The sequence below is a fragment of the Passer domesticus genome, chromosome 2 (assembly GCF_036417665.1).
Source record: "Passer domesticus isolate bPasDom1 chromosome 2, bPasDom1.hap1, whole genome shotgun sequence".
In the NCBI taxonomy this organism is placed as follows: domain Eukaryota; kingdom Metazoa; phylum Chordata; class Aves; order Passeriformes; family Passeridae; genus Passer; species Passer domesticus.
The window spans coordinates 76,820,192-76,836,657 of NC_087475.1; the positions used below are offsets into that span (position 1 = coordinate 76,820,192).

The following is a 16,466-nucleotide window of genomic DNA, read 5'->3' on the forward strand; positions in this document are numbered from 1 at the left end:
GACAGAAAAGGAAGGGGAAATAAAAATAAATAGTCAACACAAATAGAAGAAAGCAAAAGAAAGTAGAAGAAATGTCAAGGGAGAAGAATATGAAGAAGAAGAGGAGGATGAAGAAGAGGAAGAAGAACAAGAACAAGAAGAGGAAGAAGAGGAGGAAGAAGAAGGGGAGAAAGAAGAAGAAGAGAAAGAAAAATAGGAGCAAGAAGCAGAAGATGAAGATGAAGAAGACAAAGACAAAGATGAAGACAAAGACGACAAAGAAGAAGACAAAGACGAAGACAAGGAAGAAGAGGAAGAGAAATAGGAATAGGAATATACAAAGCAAATTATGAACAATGCAGTGATTCACCACCCACAGACCAGCACCCAGGCAGTGCACAAGAAGAAACCTCTGGCCAGCTTTCCCTCTAGTTTTTACACCGAATATGACATCCTATGGTATGGAATATCCCTTGGCCAATATGGGTCCCAGCTGTGTCCCCTTCCAGCTTCTTATGCCCCCCAGCCTGCTCACGGCTGGGCTGCTGTAAGAAGCTGAAGAGTCCCCACTGAATGTAAAGGCTGCTGAGCAAATACCAAAGGATCAGTGCAATATCAACATTAGTTTGAAAATGCTCCCGTCAGTAAGCAGCCATTTCTTCCACACAAAGGTCAAAGATGAAGTAGCTGGTGCTAAGTGTGGATATTATTCTGGGGGCACAGCTGTCTTCAGGTGAGAAAAAACTTGAAGACCCAGAATAGAGAGATAAATAGCCTTAATACAGATCCAATCTGTATTAAAGGCTATGAAGAAGAGCTCTCTAGGCTATGCGGATGCTCAGTCCAAATGGGTTGACCTGGAAAGACGCAAGATTGACAGAAAATACCCTCTGTTCCCTTGGCCAAAGTCCCCACAGGGAACCAAACACAAAACAGAGACACACCATGATCTTTATCAAGCTCAAGTCACTTGCTAAAGCTTTATAAAGAGAAAACAGCCATGGAAAACAGGCTTTATCAAAGACTCTCCAGAAAAAAACACTCCTAAGGCCACACAGAACAATTCATGTACAGTGCTGGAGAAGAGACTCTATCAAATGAAGCCAGGAGAACAAACACTTGACTGAAAGCAGCTGGTTTGTTTTCTAGTGTAAAATTAACATCCTTATGAATTGAGACAAATGCAGTAGAACCCAGAAGTGTATTCCTAGGAATACTATCCTGGCAATGGGACGTATCTGAGAGACAGCTTCCTGCGACCACATGAGGTGACTGGCCTGCAGTAGGGCCAGCACTGGTGGCAGTGAGGCACCCTTGTGTCTTGAAGGATCGATCTCAAGAGAGGCAGCAGCCCCCATTTAGCATCACCACAGCAAGTGAAATAAAATAGAAGCCAAGAATTTTGTCCTCAGAGACAGCCACTGACGAGGCTGCCAGCAGCATTTTACTGCCTGTTGAGCTCCTGTTGCCTTTCCATCCCCATAAGGGACCTCTCCTTTGGGGAAAAGCGCTGCCATCGGCACACCGAACCCTGATCAGCAGAGGGGAACTGCGCAGCATTTGCCTCCGCCTAGTGGCACCGCTCGGCAAACTGCTCTGGCTTTGCCCGCTGGTGTGAAGTGTGCCTTGTCTGCCAGCACACAGCTGGGCAGGCACTACCACACACACCATCGCTGGGGGAAAGCAGAGACAACAGCAAATCCAGCAACCTTCTTCTTCCCTTTATCCCACTGCATTCCGTGTCAGCTTTTACATGCTCTCTCGAATACACGTCTAGGCACCTTATGTTACTCAAATAGCAACTTGTCCCTTCTTTTCCATACCAAAGAAGAAATGGCTAACCACAACATATTTTGGTTCGTTGGGGATTTGAATCTTTACTTGCTTTTACTACTGTTCTTTTAAATAAAATGATTTTTAAATTCTTCTTTGCTGTTCCAGATAGTACAACAAGCAGCAAATGAATTCTCAAATGTCTTAACATTTCTCATGGGTCCTTTGACCATGCATATTTAAAGGTTAAGCTCTACTCCTGCACTATCTAGAAAAGCTATTTTGGCAACTTACCCAATCACTTACGTACCCTGAGCCCACTCCATCAACATGGACTGATATTCTGAGAGGGCAAAATCAATACCTGCTATACCTGGTATTAACAAGGGAATAAGATCTCAGAAAAAGAAAATTAATTATATCATCAGCCTTAGCAATGCTTATTAAAGCTGCTACACATGAAAAGTTCACAGATATCGGATGGGAATTACCTGATGATATGAAAAAATGCAAGTATGTCCATCCCCAGTGATATCCTCTTGAATTTTTCTTCACAGTGTAAACTGCAAATTTAATCCCAAATCTTTCATCTTCTAATTTAAAGCATATGAATATATATTTTTCGTTTTTATTTTTTTCAAAATTATATCTTCAACAAAACAGGATACTCTTAATGGCATCATTATGCTTTTTTTCAGTTTCAGCAATGCCTCTAAGAAGTGGCTCCATTAATATCAATGGAATTATTTGGGATTTATCTCTTAGAGTAAAAATGTTAGCAAAGGACTAGAGAAAATATTATCTATTTTGGTTATTTTTTTACAGCAGGAACCACCACAAGCCAGGTAATCACTCTTTGTTGAAGAAGGCTGAGGAAAATTATTAAGGGGTAAAAATTGTTACTGTTTTCTCTCAGCCCTAAAAGTAAAGTTAACAGACAATAAAACAAAAATCATAGAGAGAAGCAGCAGGCTGCTCAAGTGTACAGAACAATATACACAGGGAAAATATCCACATCAGGAAAATAGAAAATATTAGAGGTCTTCTACTTGGCCACATGAAATGATCTGACAGAGCTGCTGTACTGTGAGCACTAAGAGAGTCACTATTTCTTGCAACTCAAAAAAAACCACTATCCCAAGAAAATCTTGCGGAAGATTTTCAAAGAAGAAGGATGTATTATCACGTAGCAAGCAAGACAACTCTGAAATTCAATCAAAGCATATTCAATGGAAATGGTGACACAAATTTATACAAGGAATTTAGAAAGTGAGTCACATATAAAATTGCTGATTGGCACTGTCAGGATCTATATAAGGGTTTTAGCTCTGGTCTTGGGAGACAGAAAGCCAAACCCTTTCTGCACCAGCAAGGCTCCTCATCAAGATGGGCACCATGCACTACCTCCTGCTTTGTGCTGTCATCTTCCTGCCTGAGACTCCTGCTTTTCCAATACAACCAAGACCAGAATCGTGGAGCAGCATAGACCTGGAGAGAATAAAGGTATGTTACAAGGGGAGAAACAAAACTACATTATGAATAATCTGATTTTTGATTCCATTTCTACATTCCTTTCCTACCTGTTCATATTATCCTTGTCTCACATTACAACAGTTTTTGTAGGTCTGATATAAATAAACTCACTGACTAGCTTAAATCTCTGAAGGCTGACATAAAAAAGAGACCAAGTTCCAGCTGGTAAATAAAGGGGAGCATGTAATTTTAAAAATAAGTCAAAAATTTTATGTGTACTGTGTTAGAAGACTGTAGATTTGAATGCTCAGTAAATGGTGGTTACTTGACAGGGTTTCTTACTTACAGTGTTTCATTGCTGTTACAATTCCTTTTAGATATGCTGATCTCTACAACTGCAAGAGCAGAATTTGGTAAACTGAAGTGGAAAGATACAAGTAAAACTAGACATGGATGATGCAGAATGATGAAACAATTCAAACAAATGTAAAATGCAATTACCAAAACTTCATAGATATACATATTAATCTTTATTTTCCCTCTCTTCTTCCAGGGATATCTTGATACATTCTTTCCAATATTGGCAGAAACACAACACCTAAGCATAGAAGAAAGGATTAAAGAAATGCAGAAATTTTTCCACCTGACTGTAACTGGAAAATTAGACAAAGAAACTGAAGAAATAATGACAATGCCCAGATGTGGTATGCCTGATGAAGGAGGACACCAAACATCTCCTGAAACTCGAAAATGGGAAAAGACACATTTAACTTACAAGTAAGTGATGCTTCAGGTTTTCTGGGGAGGGGGAATGCTCTGTATTTAACTAGGTGGGTTTCCTTCACAGCCTAAATGAAATTCACCTGGTTTTCTTTGCTAACAGGATTCTCAGTTATACACAAGACCTACCCAGAAAGAAAGTGGATGATGCAATTAGAAGGGCCTTGATGGTATGGAGTGATGTGACTCCACTGCAATTCCGAAGAGTTGACAGCGGCCGGGCAGACATTGAGATTAGATTTGCACGTCGTGGTGAGAATACCTGTCCCTTTTAACACATAATGGTCCATATTTTACTCAAAGCATGCATTCTTATAGCCATAGCTTTAAGAAAGAACAAAGAGTTGGGAATTAAACCAAAGTCTGCAGAAATTTTATCTTCTTTATATCATGTCACCAAATTTCTGTCATTAGTCAGTTTTACTCCTATAAAATGTTAGAAAAATCCTTTCAGAGTCACAGCTGTGAAATGAAGGGAGAATTCAGCTCCAGAATGAGACACTTAAAGTTAGATGCTCAAGGGGGTCTTTTTGCCTTGATAAAATGTGCAAACTTCTGAGAAGAGCTCTGTACAGCAAATCAGCAGGTTCTGAAGATCCAGCCTCCATAGGCTGCATTCAAGCAGCTTAAGTCAGGTTTACTTAGGCCTAGATATATCCTGGTTCCCAGAATAAGCACCTTTGATGTTTATTGGGTGCATTATGTTTGGCCATGGAAAGTCTCTTCTGGTAGATTTGCTTCTAGAAGGAATCGTATGTTGCACCCCAAGATTGCACCAAGGTGCAGCAGCCAAAGCGTGGAAAGTGGGGTGAGCAGAAGTCACTTCAGAAATATGTCTGTGGTCTGGAGTAGTCTATGGACACAGCCCTACCTTAAATGTTTGCCTGGTATGTAAACTGACAGCTTAGAGGAACTAAATGCCTGCTTCAAGGTCTGGGGAAAAGGACACAGGATGGCATCTCGTTTCCCAACTACTCTTCACTAAAGCCAGAGACTCATCATAAGGGAGAGGAAAATTGTCCAACTTGGTTCAACTATGATCTAGCTAGTGCACTTGAGGCATTAATCATTAAAATTCCACCTGCACTATGACAGAAGTAGATAATAGACCATACCTCAAGGCTGGGAATAAATGAATTTATCTCTTCAGAAACATGGTTATCTATCCCAAATCACCATCCACACTGAAAGCAGTGCAAATGAGAATGTCTGCAACTAATATTACCCAGCACTTTTTAACATCAAACACATCCAGACATTAACAATAGTGTTGTCAAGCATTAACTATTCATTCTGAAACCATCCCTGAATGCAGCCTCAGGACCACACTTCTGACAAAAGCTCAGGCAAAATATATTCAGCTCTTCCTGAAACATGCAGCAGACCAAACTATCAAAGACAAGATTTGAACTTCAGTCATGAATATGGAGAGTGTTTCCCTCAGCCTCACTTCTCATTTTCACAACCTTGCTGCCATTGTAAGATTTTTTTAAGGACAGGCAACCAGCAAAACTAGCACAAACCAACAGCATGATTCTACTTGCTGAAGTTAAATATGACAACTGATCTCATTAAATATGACAACTGATCTCATCTGATTACATTGATTTATTTCAAATGCAGCGCATGGTGATGGATCTCCTTTCGATGGAAGAGGTAAAATACTGGCCCATGCATTTCTACCTGGAAAAAGGCGGAGTGGAGATGCTCATTTTGATGATGATGAGAAATGGTCAGATGTCAATCAAGGTAAAGTTCACATGTGTAGATGAAAGGGGAAAGCAAATATTGTACATGTTGGAAGAACACAGCCACAGGAACTGCTTTCCATTCCTCTTCATCCTTCAGTGCTACTTCAGTACTAACATTTCTACCCTTTTCAACTACCTTTATAACTACTAGTGCTTCATTACCATGAACACCTGCATAATGTCTGTTCTGTCCATCATTTAAAGCACTTTTTGCAGGCTAAACACAGACTGTGAGCCCCTGTTTCCTACATAAATTTTGAACAGGTAGATTGACTTGCTTCTAGGAAGGTTGACCAAAAGTAGAATCCAAAAGAGACTCAGGGTCTCTAAATACATATGCAAGGAATCAGTAGATTTTTTTATAAAATATTACAGCTATATGTAAAATCTCAACAATAATGGATCAAAAGCCTGGGGTCTCATTCCAAGATGGATTGAAATACATAAATTCTCCTGCACTTTCAATTTATTGTATTTTAAAAAGTCATTTGAAGCAATTGTAAAAAGTCAATTGTAAATCAATTGTATTTCATAACTTTAACATCCATTTATGTAATTTTATGTTGCAGATATCAATTTGTTCCTCGTTGCTGCTCATGAATTTGGCCATTCTTTGGGACTTACCCATTCCAGTGACCGTGGATCTCTCATGTACCCTTACTACTCATATCAGAACCCGAAAACTTTCACACTTCCAGAAGAGGACAAGCGGAGAATTCAGAAGTTATATGGTAAACATAATTAAATTTGATTTTTAACACAAAACTCCCTGAGGTACAGCTTTCACTCTCCCTGATTGCTAGGGCCTCATCAAATTACCAGAAAGAAAGAAAGTGCACAAACTTGGGAGAAACCAAGTCCTGCATACTCTGTCCACTCACTATGTTGCCCCTGCAGTCTATTCCCACTGCAACCAGGAGGTGACAAAGCAGCAGTGCATGGCCTGCTGCTCTGTCCTCCCACGCACCTGCATTCTGCCAAGCAAATCCTGTGGCCCTTGCTCTGAAAATGAGCTCTTCCTGAGAGTGGTGCTCTGGCAGGAAAGGAGAGGTATTGTGCCACTCACCAAGTTCAGTAAAGGCAGAAACCCCTCAGCAACAAGGGAACATAACTAGAATTGACCCCACAGGACAGAATTTGTCAGGTTTGCTTTTCTTTAGGCAATGTCCAACTGAGGTAATGCTAAAGAAACACTGGGAATAAAACACAGCTGTCTGCATTGGCAATTTTCACTAGGATCTCTATGTTTTGTGCTTCTCTTCCACAGGGAAAAAGCCATCAAACTCTTGAAGAAAGTTCCTAATGATGATCAAAGAATTCACATCTCATTGTTTTGGTCTTCCAAAACAATTTTAATCCTCCAGCTAATTAAGATGGTAAACTCCCTCGGCTGCACTTTCTCTCCCTGAACTTTATGTTGATTTAGTTACACTTTATGCAATTTTATCTAACAAAAATAATAATAATAAAAAAATTATACTCTGTTTTCTAAGGTGTTCTCTTTTCTTCTGGCATTTCACCGTGGGATTTAGCTACTCCTGCATGCATGATAGACAGTCAGACAAGTATCTTTGTTGATAGGTTTACAGGTACCTAAAGAGCCCCTGTACATCAACTGATGTCAGAACAGAACAGGGTTTGTCCTTACATCAGTGGCTTGCTTTCAATTCCCATGCATGTCCTGCCACTTCACAGTATTGACTCCTCAGAATCAGTGAGCTTCCCATGTGGCTCTCACATACAGGAGGTCTCCACAGTGCTTCCTTCAGTATGGGCTGGGATGTTTTCCCAAATGGAAAAGCTTTTCATCATCATGTCCTCCCTGACTCTCCAGAGAAGCAGGTTTGAGAAGCAGTGCACCGCCATTCCCATGATCCTCTGTGATAGTCAAGCTTCCTTGGGTATTTTTAGATTTATTTTTAAAAAATGAAAAAAAAAAAAAAAGAAAAAAAAGAAAAAACCCAACAGGGATTCTGACAACGACATTCAAAATCTTCATAATTCTCAAGGTAGAAGGTGTATTTATGAATAGTTTCCAACAGATGGCTCCCTGTGCACAGAGATGAGGAGCACAAACACCAGCTCAGTGTCACTCCCAGCATCTTCACCATCTCCTAAACCAGTGTTACCCAGTACAAGGAACGACCTTCAGCCAGCCCCCAGAGGGAATGTGGTGCTCACAGCAGGGAATATGGTGCTCACACTACAAAACTCAGAGAACACACAACACCTCTGAGAGCAAATATATCAACACTCTGATCAGTGACTATTGAACTAATCTTATGGATACTTGTAAAAAATTTGGTTTAACATGCTCTGGTCAGATCTGTTTTTATCTCAATCCCTCCTGTCTCATGTTGCGTGGTCCAAAAAGGACTGACACCGTTCAACCCGACAGGTAACCAAGCACCACACTCACTATGCACCCCTCAGTGGGATGTGGAGAGAAATGCAGAAAAAATGGTAAAATACATGGGTGGAGACAAAGGCAATTCAATAAGAGAGAAAAGGAAGGGGAAATAATAAGAAATAAGAAACACCAGAAGGAGACAGAAGAAAAAAGAGAGAAGAAAGAGGAAAGAGAGAAGAAAGCAGAAAGAAGATGAAAGAAGAAAGAAGAAAGAAGAAAGAAGAAAGAAGAAAGAAGAAAGAAGAAAGAAGAAAGAAGAAAGAAGAAAGAAGAAAGAAGAAAGAAGAAAGGAATACAATCTCAGAAAAATAAAATTAATTATATCAGCAGTCTTAGCAATGTTTATTGAAGGTGTTACATATAAATGTTCATAGATATGTGAGGGGAATGACCTAAGGAACTACAAAAAGTGTAAATATGCTCTGCCCCCGTGATGTCCTCTTGAATTTTTCTTCACAGTGTAAACTGCAAATTTAATCCCAAATCTTTCATCTTCAAATTTAAAACATATGAATATATAATTTTCTTTTTTGTTTTTTTTATAAAATAATTATCTTCAACAAAACCTGCCTCATACAGGATGCTCTTAATGGCTCTCATTATGGTGTTTTCAGTTTCCAAAATGCCACTATGAAGTAGCACCATTGACATCAATGGAATTATTTGGGATTCACGTTAGAGTAAAAATGTTAGCAAAGGACTATAGAAAATATTTTCTGGTTTGGCTATTTTTACTGCAAGAACCATCACAAGCTACAGGTAATCACTCCTTGTTGGAGAAGGCTGAGGAAAATTATTAAGGGGTGAAAATTGTTACTGTTTTTTCTCAGCCCTAAAGTTTACAGACAATAAAACAGGAATCATAGAGAGAAGCAGCAGGCTGCTCAGGTATATAGAAAAATATGGAAGTCTATGCACATCAGGAAAACAGAAAACATTAGAGGTCTTCTACTTGGCCACATGAAATGATCTGACAGAGCTGCTGTACTGTGGGCAGTGAGAGAATCACTATTTCTTGCATTTCAAAAAGAAACACACTCCCAGTAAAACATTGTGGAACATTTTAAAAGAAGAATTAGGTACATTTTTACACAGTGAGAAATTCAGTTATGGAATTCATTAACACATAGTATTCAATGACAGTGGTGACCCAAATTCATAAATGGAATTTGGAAGGTTTAGATATATTTTTGTAGCATAACAGCTACTAAGCATGAGGCTATGGTAGGAAGTAGTGCCTCACTGTTTTGCTGAATTACAAAGGAAGGATCCATCTAAATTGACCCGGTTGTGCTAACATTGCAAGACTTTCTACAGGGAAAAGGAAGCACCTTGTCTACTAAGGCTGGTTAAGGAGTGCATCTAACATTTCAGTGACTGTCTCACATTAGAAGATCACCTGGATCTACTTATCTACCAAGATTTCAAGTTCTTTTCTTGGAAATGACTTGGGACAGAAACACTGCCCAACACCAAGGCACACCACCCTGTTCCAAAGGCCATAATGAGGCTGAAAGGGATCTGTGGTACTGCTGTGGGCTTTCTCTAGATGAGTTCTTGCCTCAAAGCAGAGATATCTAGGAGCAAAGTAAGGTGGTGCCAAAAAAGCAGTTTGCATTCAACATCAATGGACACAGTTCAGGCATGAGTTACAGAACACAGTATGAGTAAGCATCCTCACAGGAATGCCAAGAGCATCGGAATACCTTTCCATTAACTGCTGTTTGTGCAAAAATCCTGAAGGTAAAACTGAATCTCTAATGTTAAATATCTTTTATTTTCAATTACAGGATAGCATGGTAGTGCTCCTGACTGCATACTTCTTTAGACAATAAATTCACTCCAAGCTCAACCAGTACTCTGAAATGAATGGTTCCCCAACTAAAAATCAATTTGTGCATTACAAATATGAGATTCATAAAAGATCAAAACCAATGTTCTTGTCATTTGTGACTGGACATAGGATGAGGAACAGCCTGAATCAGTACAGTCTCATCTTTCCTTAAAGGTAATCACTCTCATTATAATCGTAGTGTTTATGCCTAACAGACCCTTTCTTTCTCAGAATGGTTACAACAACTCACAGCAGTTAAGGATGAAAGGCAAAAGTATTGCAAAATACACTAAAAGATTTCCTAGTGTTACTTTAATGCTCCCAATGTGGCTCTATTTTTGAATATTTGGGGGAATATGCAGTATGAACTGACATTGCTTTGAGCTTGAAAAATATACAATAATGGTGGTGTTGTTGGTAATTTGGCTCAGCAGAGAAATTTTTGCCTCAAAATTCTTGTAAAATTTTCTAGGTGTTCCAAATATGGATGGAAAGAGCAGTAGAAGAGGTGGGAAAGAATCATAATGAGCTGAATTTAACTTTTTCTTTCTGATTATGTTATTTTCTTCATTCCTACCTTCATTGCCAGAAACAGGAATAAGGATTGATTCTTTGCATAAAAATATTAAGGCTTTTACCTCCTGGGAGCAAAAAGTTAGGTAATAATTTGAGAAGAAGTCAAAATGCTGGCACTACTCTAATACTGGCACAATATTCTTTTAAGTGTGCCTTAACTTTGCAAAAGAACAAAACCACTGAGTTCTCCTTGAGAATTTTCCAAATCATTAGGTGATCATCCAGTCCTGATTCAAAAATACACAATTTTAATTTAGCAGTGAGTAGAATACTTTATGATAATAAGAAATATGATCAAGGAAAAAAATCACTTTTCTTATTCATGTTTGCTATGGGTATGAAACAGAATGTTTGTATCATATCACTATCAGGCTGCATCCGTAGTTCCAACAGCTCAGAGTTCATACACACTGCAAATCACCATCAAAAAGGATGGATGATTAATGGTAAGTACTTCCCACTGAGCTATTTGCTCCCACAATATGATGTCTACAGTGCAGAAATCTGGATGTGGGATGCTCTGTACACACTCCCTCTATGGAAAATAAGGAATGAGACCACCTATTTGGAAGTGTCTGCCAGCTGTGCAGATCTAAGCTGCTTGCCAGGTCAGCTCAATAACTTCTCCATGTTCTCTCATACAACCTTTAGAAAAGCCCACACAAATTCCACCTCCCATTACACTGCCCATCTTCATATCCTGGTTTAACACTGGGTTTCAACAAAAAGGTGCTTAGGAATCCAGCACACCTATCACTTAATGCACTAATCCTAACCTTTGTACGCTGTCAACCTGAAATTTTTATTACCCTACTATCTCTTAGCTCTTATTTCTGTTGTAAATCTTTCAGTTGTTAGCTGTGCTTTCGTCATGTTTATATGGTACCTAAAATGATTTGCCCTCTGTTCTGTTTGTTTGGCCTCCTTGCTATTACAGAAGAGGAAGCAGTAAAAAATAATATTCACCCCTTTCCCACAAATTAATTACATGCTAGAAGTAGTACCTTGGCACTAGTTTATTTAACAATCTAAAAAATCACCTAGCAAGAACTTCAGTGTGAATACCCTGGAAGTGCCTGATCAGACCAAACACTGATATTAAAAGGATCCTGTATCCAGAGTTTTTTGTCAACCTGATTGACATTCTTCCAGACACCTGTAGCATCTGCACTTCACATGTAAAATGCTGCCACTATATCTATTTGAATAAAATATATTGCAGCGCAATCTACCCATTCATTCTGAGAATACCACAGTTTTTTCACATCTTTAATTCCATTTATTACTCATGAGGTCAAAGTTCTATTTTACCAAGCAAACGATGCACTGAACATGCATGAAAGTAACCAGAAGTTTTATAAATCAAGCCTTAAGTGCCTAAATGCATTTTTTATGTCAAGCAGTAATTTAAAGAGTTGAAAAAGAAACATCACCTGGTAATTTGTGCCATTTGAGAAGTGCAAACTGTGAAAGTTACACTATTCCCTGTTGGCACTTCATTTCTAGGTTATGTCTATAAAGCACAGGAAAATCTTTGCAATTACTTCAAATTTAATTTCAGGTATCAGATTATATAAACTGTGCATTCACAAGCTGATGTGCATCATTCAGAGCCACAGATGCTTCGAAGTGTACCTGCTTCAGCATCGGCCACAATCCCTTCCATAATCACTGCCATAGTGGCTTTGAGATATGTTCTGCTGGGCACTTGGCCACGGTCACAGGTGTTTTGGGGTGTCCTGATCTTGAATGGATTCATCCACAGGTCACAGTCCCTTCAATCCGAGTTCCCAGTGGAGATCCAGCCCGTCCAGCACAGCCATACAGAGAGCAGCGATGCTCAGGCCACCTGCTAGCCCAGACACGTTTCCATTGCTGCTATCAAACTGTTCCCAGGCACAGCAGAGCCAGACGACAGCCAGCAAAACACTACAGCAAGCAGCAAAAGTAAAAAGCAGCCATTAATGAGCACTGGGCTCTAATATACAGTCAGGCAAGCCAGTACAGGGGTCTGTCAATCAATAGCTAAATAGCAAGAAGAGCTATTAATTCAATCTCACACATTCCAATGAAATCAGTCGTTATCGCAAACCCTTTGAGCCCCCCCATTAGGTGTCAAAAAAGACTGCTGTCATTTAACCTCAGAGGATTTCCAGGAATTTGTGTCAGCAAAAGACTTAAATGAAAAAAGTGAGAATAAGAGAGGATGGATGTACAGGCAGCCACAGTGAGAAGTTCGGATATTTGGAATAGTTGTCTCAAAGTACCAAGTGTTACTGATGGAAAACAGCTTCTTGTGATACTGGTTTTTCCCTTCTTGAGTCCTGCAGCACATTTTTTCAGTTCAGGACCACAGTCTGATATTTCACTCTGGCTGGTTGAGGAGAATGTGCTTTCCAGCTACTTTGTGTCATTGCTACAGTATTGGCCATGTGTGCCAATATCAAGGTACTCACAACGAGCAGTGTATCAAAACCCCAAACGAGTTTGCAGCTCACAATCTGTTAATTCCCTTAAAGGTGACCCAAAAAATGATGGCCCGACCAAACTAATTCCAGTATAAATATTTCATCGTACTATTATGGTAGATTTGAGCAGAAACAGAAGTAAATCCTCTGGAATGTAAAACATTTACAAAATGAAGACTCACATTGCAGCAGTGACCTAGTTCACTTGCATTTTCATAGAAACAACAGACATATCTGCAGTATTGGCCTAAAATACATCACTCATAATTACTACCTGGAAAAAAGGATTCAGTTGAAGTGGATGAAAGTATTTTAAGACCATCAATACTGAAAGCAAAAATTTAAAAAATCAGTGAGCATAAGCCAGCCTCAGCTCCAGTACAAATACAAGAGAGCAAAATACTCCTTGCAACAGCAGCAGTCATGCATGACCCGCAAAAGCCAGAATTAGGGCTCAGGCTCTTTTTGAGCTGATGAAATTGTAATTTCAATTACAATTGAATTGTAATTGCAAAGCCAAGCCAACAGATTGGTAAGAAAATCAGGATAGTTTAGCAATGAACACTGTAAGGTACTGATGCTTCATGTGGCCACTGCTTCTTAAAAAAATACGGCTAATCATGGTTGTGTAAATATAATTTAGAACTTAATTCCTTACTTAAAAAAAAAAGGCATGAAGAATTCCAGATTTGCTAACGGTCTGGATTAAGGAGATTGACATTTTGATCAACTTGTGTTCTTATCTCTCCTTCTACAAAGCTCAAGTGTTAATTTTATATTGCAAAGAAGCAAGGATTAAAGCTGTTTTTGCTAGTATTTCAGCAAAACCCATTGCATCTTCCTGTATTTTCCTGATTGAAATAATTTGCTGTAAGCTAGCAGTGTTGCTGTAACTCCAACATCTAAGAATATAAAATTTACATGGGATGTGAAGCAAAGTGTCATCTATTATGTTTGGAATAAGACATTTAGGGGTGGAGAATAAAAACTAATTTAAAAGTGGGACCTGTACAGAGCAAACACCAAGCCAAGTACAGCCTGGGAGTGACTTCTCTGGTTGTAACTTAAATTAACATTCCTTCAGAGAGCAAGACAGCTCATCAAGTATGTCAGCTAGGAGAGATGAGAGATTATAGAAGTGAACTTCCATGGCACAACAATGGTTTACCAGCTGATGAGATGTACAGAAAACTACAGTGCTCATAAACTTTTACTGATCAAATACTGAGTCCAGAGTTTTGTATATTGACTGGAACTGGCATTTTGGGTTCCCAGGTTTGCCTTTGTAGGTCTTTCCTGAGGAGCAGGTTTCACCATGTGAATAAAAATAGTTTTCCTTCTTCAAACTGGGTGTTCTGAGATGTTTATGTTTAGGGTGTTTAGGTTTTTGATAATGTTGTTGTGAGGCTTTAATTTATAATCCTTGTGTGAATGTCCTAAGAGTTACACATCTACCTCAACAACACAAGAACAACTCTTACCAATCAAGGACATTCCTCTAAGAGGTCAGATTGTACCTCTGAATGAACTGCCTTCAGGCACTTCTTTCAGGGCTCTGAGTGCTCTGGCAAGCCAAAACCGGTAACAATGAGCCCTGAGCCCTGACCAGTCTCACCTGTGACCTCCGTGCACATGTCTATGCTCATTCTCTCAGCAGCTCAATTTCAGCTCTTGCCTGAGCCTTCAGTCCCTGCCTGAGCTGCAGTAGTGCCTGTCCCCAGCTGTGCAGATTTAGAGACCGGTTTTGCTAAAGGGACCCCAGACTGACAAAGGTGGTAGCCTTATATCGTATCCCTTGGAATGACATTAGATTTATGACATAGCCTTGTTTCTAAGCCCTGTCCTGCTGTTCCTTCCCAACTGGACTCCCAGGATCAGGCTCATCACCTTGACTGGGGATGCTGTTGGACTCTGTCATTATCACCATCCTGCCCTGCTCAGCTCCTGTGGAAATGCACCAGGTGAGCTCCTGTGGTTACCCTCAGCACCCATTCTCACTGCTCCCTGCCACTGGATATCATACAAAATTGGGGGGGGGGGGGAAATTCACCAGTTGTGTCTTTATATGGGAATCTGTATGGGAAATCATTATTTACACCACGTACCAAAAGTGTATGATTACTCCTATTAAGTTTTCCCAGAATGTTTCCTTCACAGTGTAGGAACAACTTCCAGCTATCCCAACACTTTGAAATTCAGCTCCCACAAAACAACAAACACCAAAATGAAACAAAACCACACAAAGCAACCAACACAAGAACTTCCAGCACCTCTGCCTTTACACAGCAAAGATTCTGTGCAACTGTGCCTCAGTGCCTGCTAACTCATCACTTCTAGGTTAACTACACTCCTATCTCCCACAATCCCATGCCTGCTCTTTGTTCCATCTATCTTAACTACTCTTTTCCTGCAGATACGCAAGTTAAGCAATGTTAATTAGGGTATTCCCAAATAAATTGTTTCCAGTCTGGTTAAGCCTGATATTCACTGGAGTTGTGCAAGAGCTGAAAGACTTAGATATGTTAAAGATATGGATATATGTTATATAGAGATATATCCTCTAAATGTATGTTAGTTTATTAAATTACTATTGTTTTTCTCACTCTAAGTTTTGCCTCTGTAACCAGAGTCCCTTATACTAAGTAAAAGATGGATTATTAGTATTTCTAAGCTTTTCTGGAATTAGACTAGCTGGAGATACTAGTCCTACAGCCATCATAAAGAAAAGTTTTGGAGGATCATCTCAGAAAATCCACAGTAAAAAGGTGCATACTGATCCTTGGGTACCTTAGTCATGAAAACCACACAGGAAGCTCTGCAGAACAAAGACATAAGAGAATGCTGGAAGTATAATGCATGCAGCTATTTTCTCTGAATGCAGACTGAGGGGCCTGAGGAATAAAATATCTATTCACCACTTTCTTGCTGAGACTTACAGAGTAAATACATGTCTGCCTGCAGGAAAGTGAGCTAGGTTTTACAAAGTACCCAAGTACAGCTTCACAACCTGCCTGTGAGCTCCCAGGTGAGGCACTTCACCCTCTCGACTCTGATATATGGCTTAACATGAGAACACCGCTGTGCTGCACTGAACATGAGTGTAGTAGTACATGCAAAATATTCTACTGTGGCTTTGCTGCTGATGCTTAATTATCCACATTAAAAATGGTTATTTCCTCTGATAAATATTTTTCAAGTTGTTTTCACTCTTAAGAACATAGTGACATAGCCCTTTGAAAAATAAATTCCCAGCACCACTGTTATATTAGAAGTCCTCAGGAAAAATTTAAAGAACTGAGCATAATTGCTCCCTTTCACTTTTCCCTATCGCCTTTGTAGTCGGTTTCACAATTTTCCAAGTACATTGGGAAATTTCAGGCACCTCGGAAATTCACATTCACAGGCGTGCGCAGTGAATCCAG

The 16,466-nt window shown here is 39.5% G+C and overlaps 1 protein-coding gene across 1 annotated transcript; it reads left to right on the forward strand.

Annotated features, from left to right (window-relative positions):
* The first annotated feature begins 3,113 nt into the window (after window positions 1-3,113).
* LOC135294316 (matrix metalloproteinase-18-like) lies at window positions 3,114-7,046 on the forward strand. The gene is made up of 6 exons (XM_064409426.1): window positions 3,114-3,255; window positions 3,779-4,002; window positions 4,109-4,257; window positions 5,629-5,754; window positions 6,326-6,487; window positions 7,024-7,046. Exons 1-6 carry the CDS (start codon window positions 3,139-3,141, stop codon window positions 7,044-7,046), a joined length of 801 nt encoding a protein of 266 aa, XP_064265496.1. The 5' UTR covers window positions 3,114-3,138.
* Window positions 7,047-16,466: the final 9,420 nt, after the last annotated feature.

Coding starts and splice junctions, on each gene's coding strand:
- LOC135294316 (XM_064409426.1), top strand. CDS start 3,139: ATGGGCACCATGCACTACCTCCTGCTTTGTGCTGTCATCTTCCTGCCT. Junction 4,258..5,628: donor GATTAGATTTGCACGTCGTG/GTGAGAATACCT, acceptor TTTCAAATGCAG/CGCATGGTGATGGATCTCCT. Junction 5,755..6,325: donor ATGGTCAGATGTCAATCAAG/GTAAAGTTCACA, acceptor TTTATGTTGCAG/ATATCAATTTGTTCCTCGTT.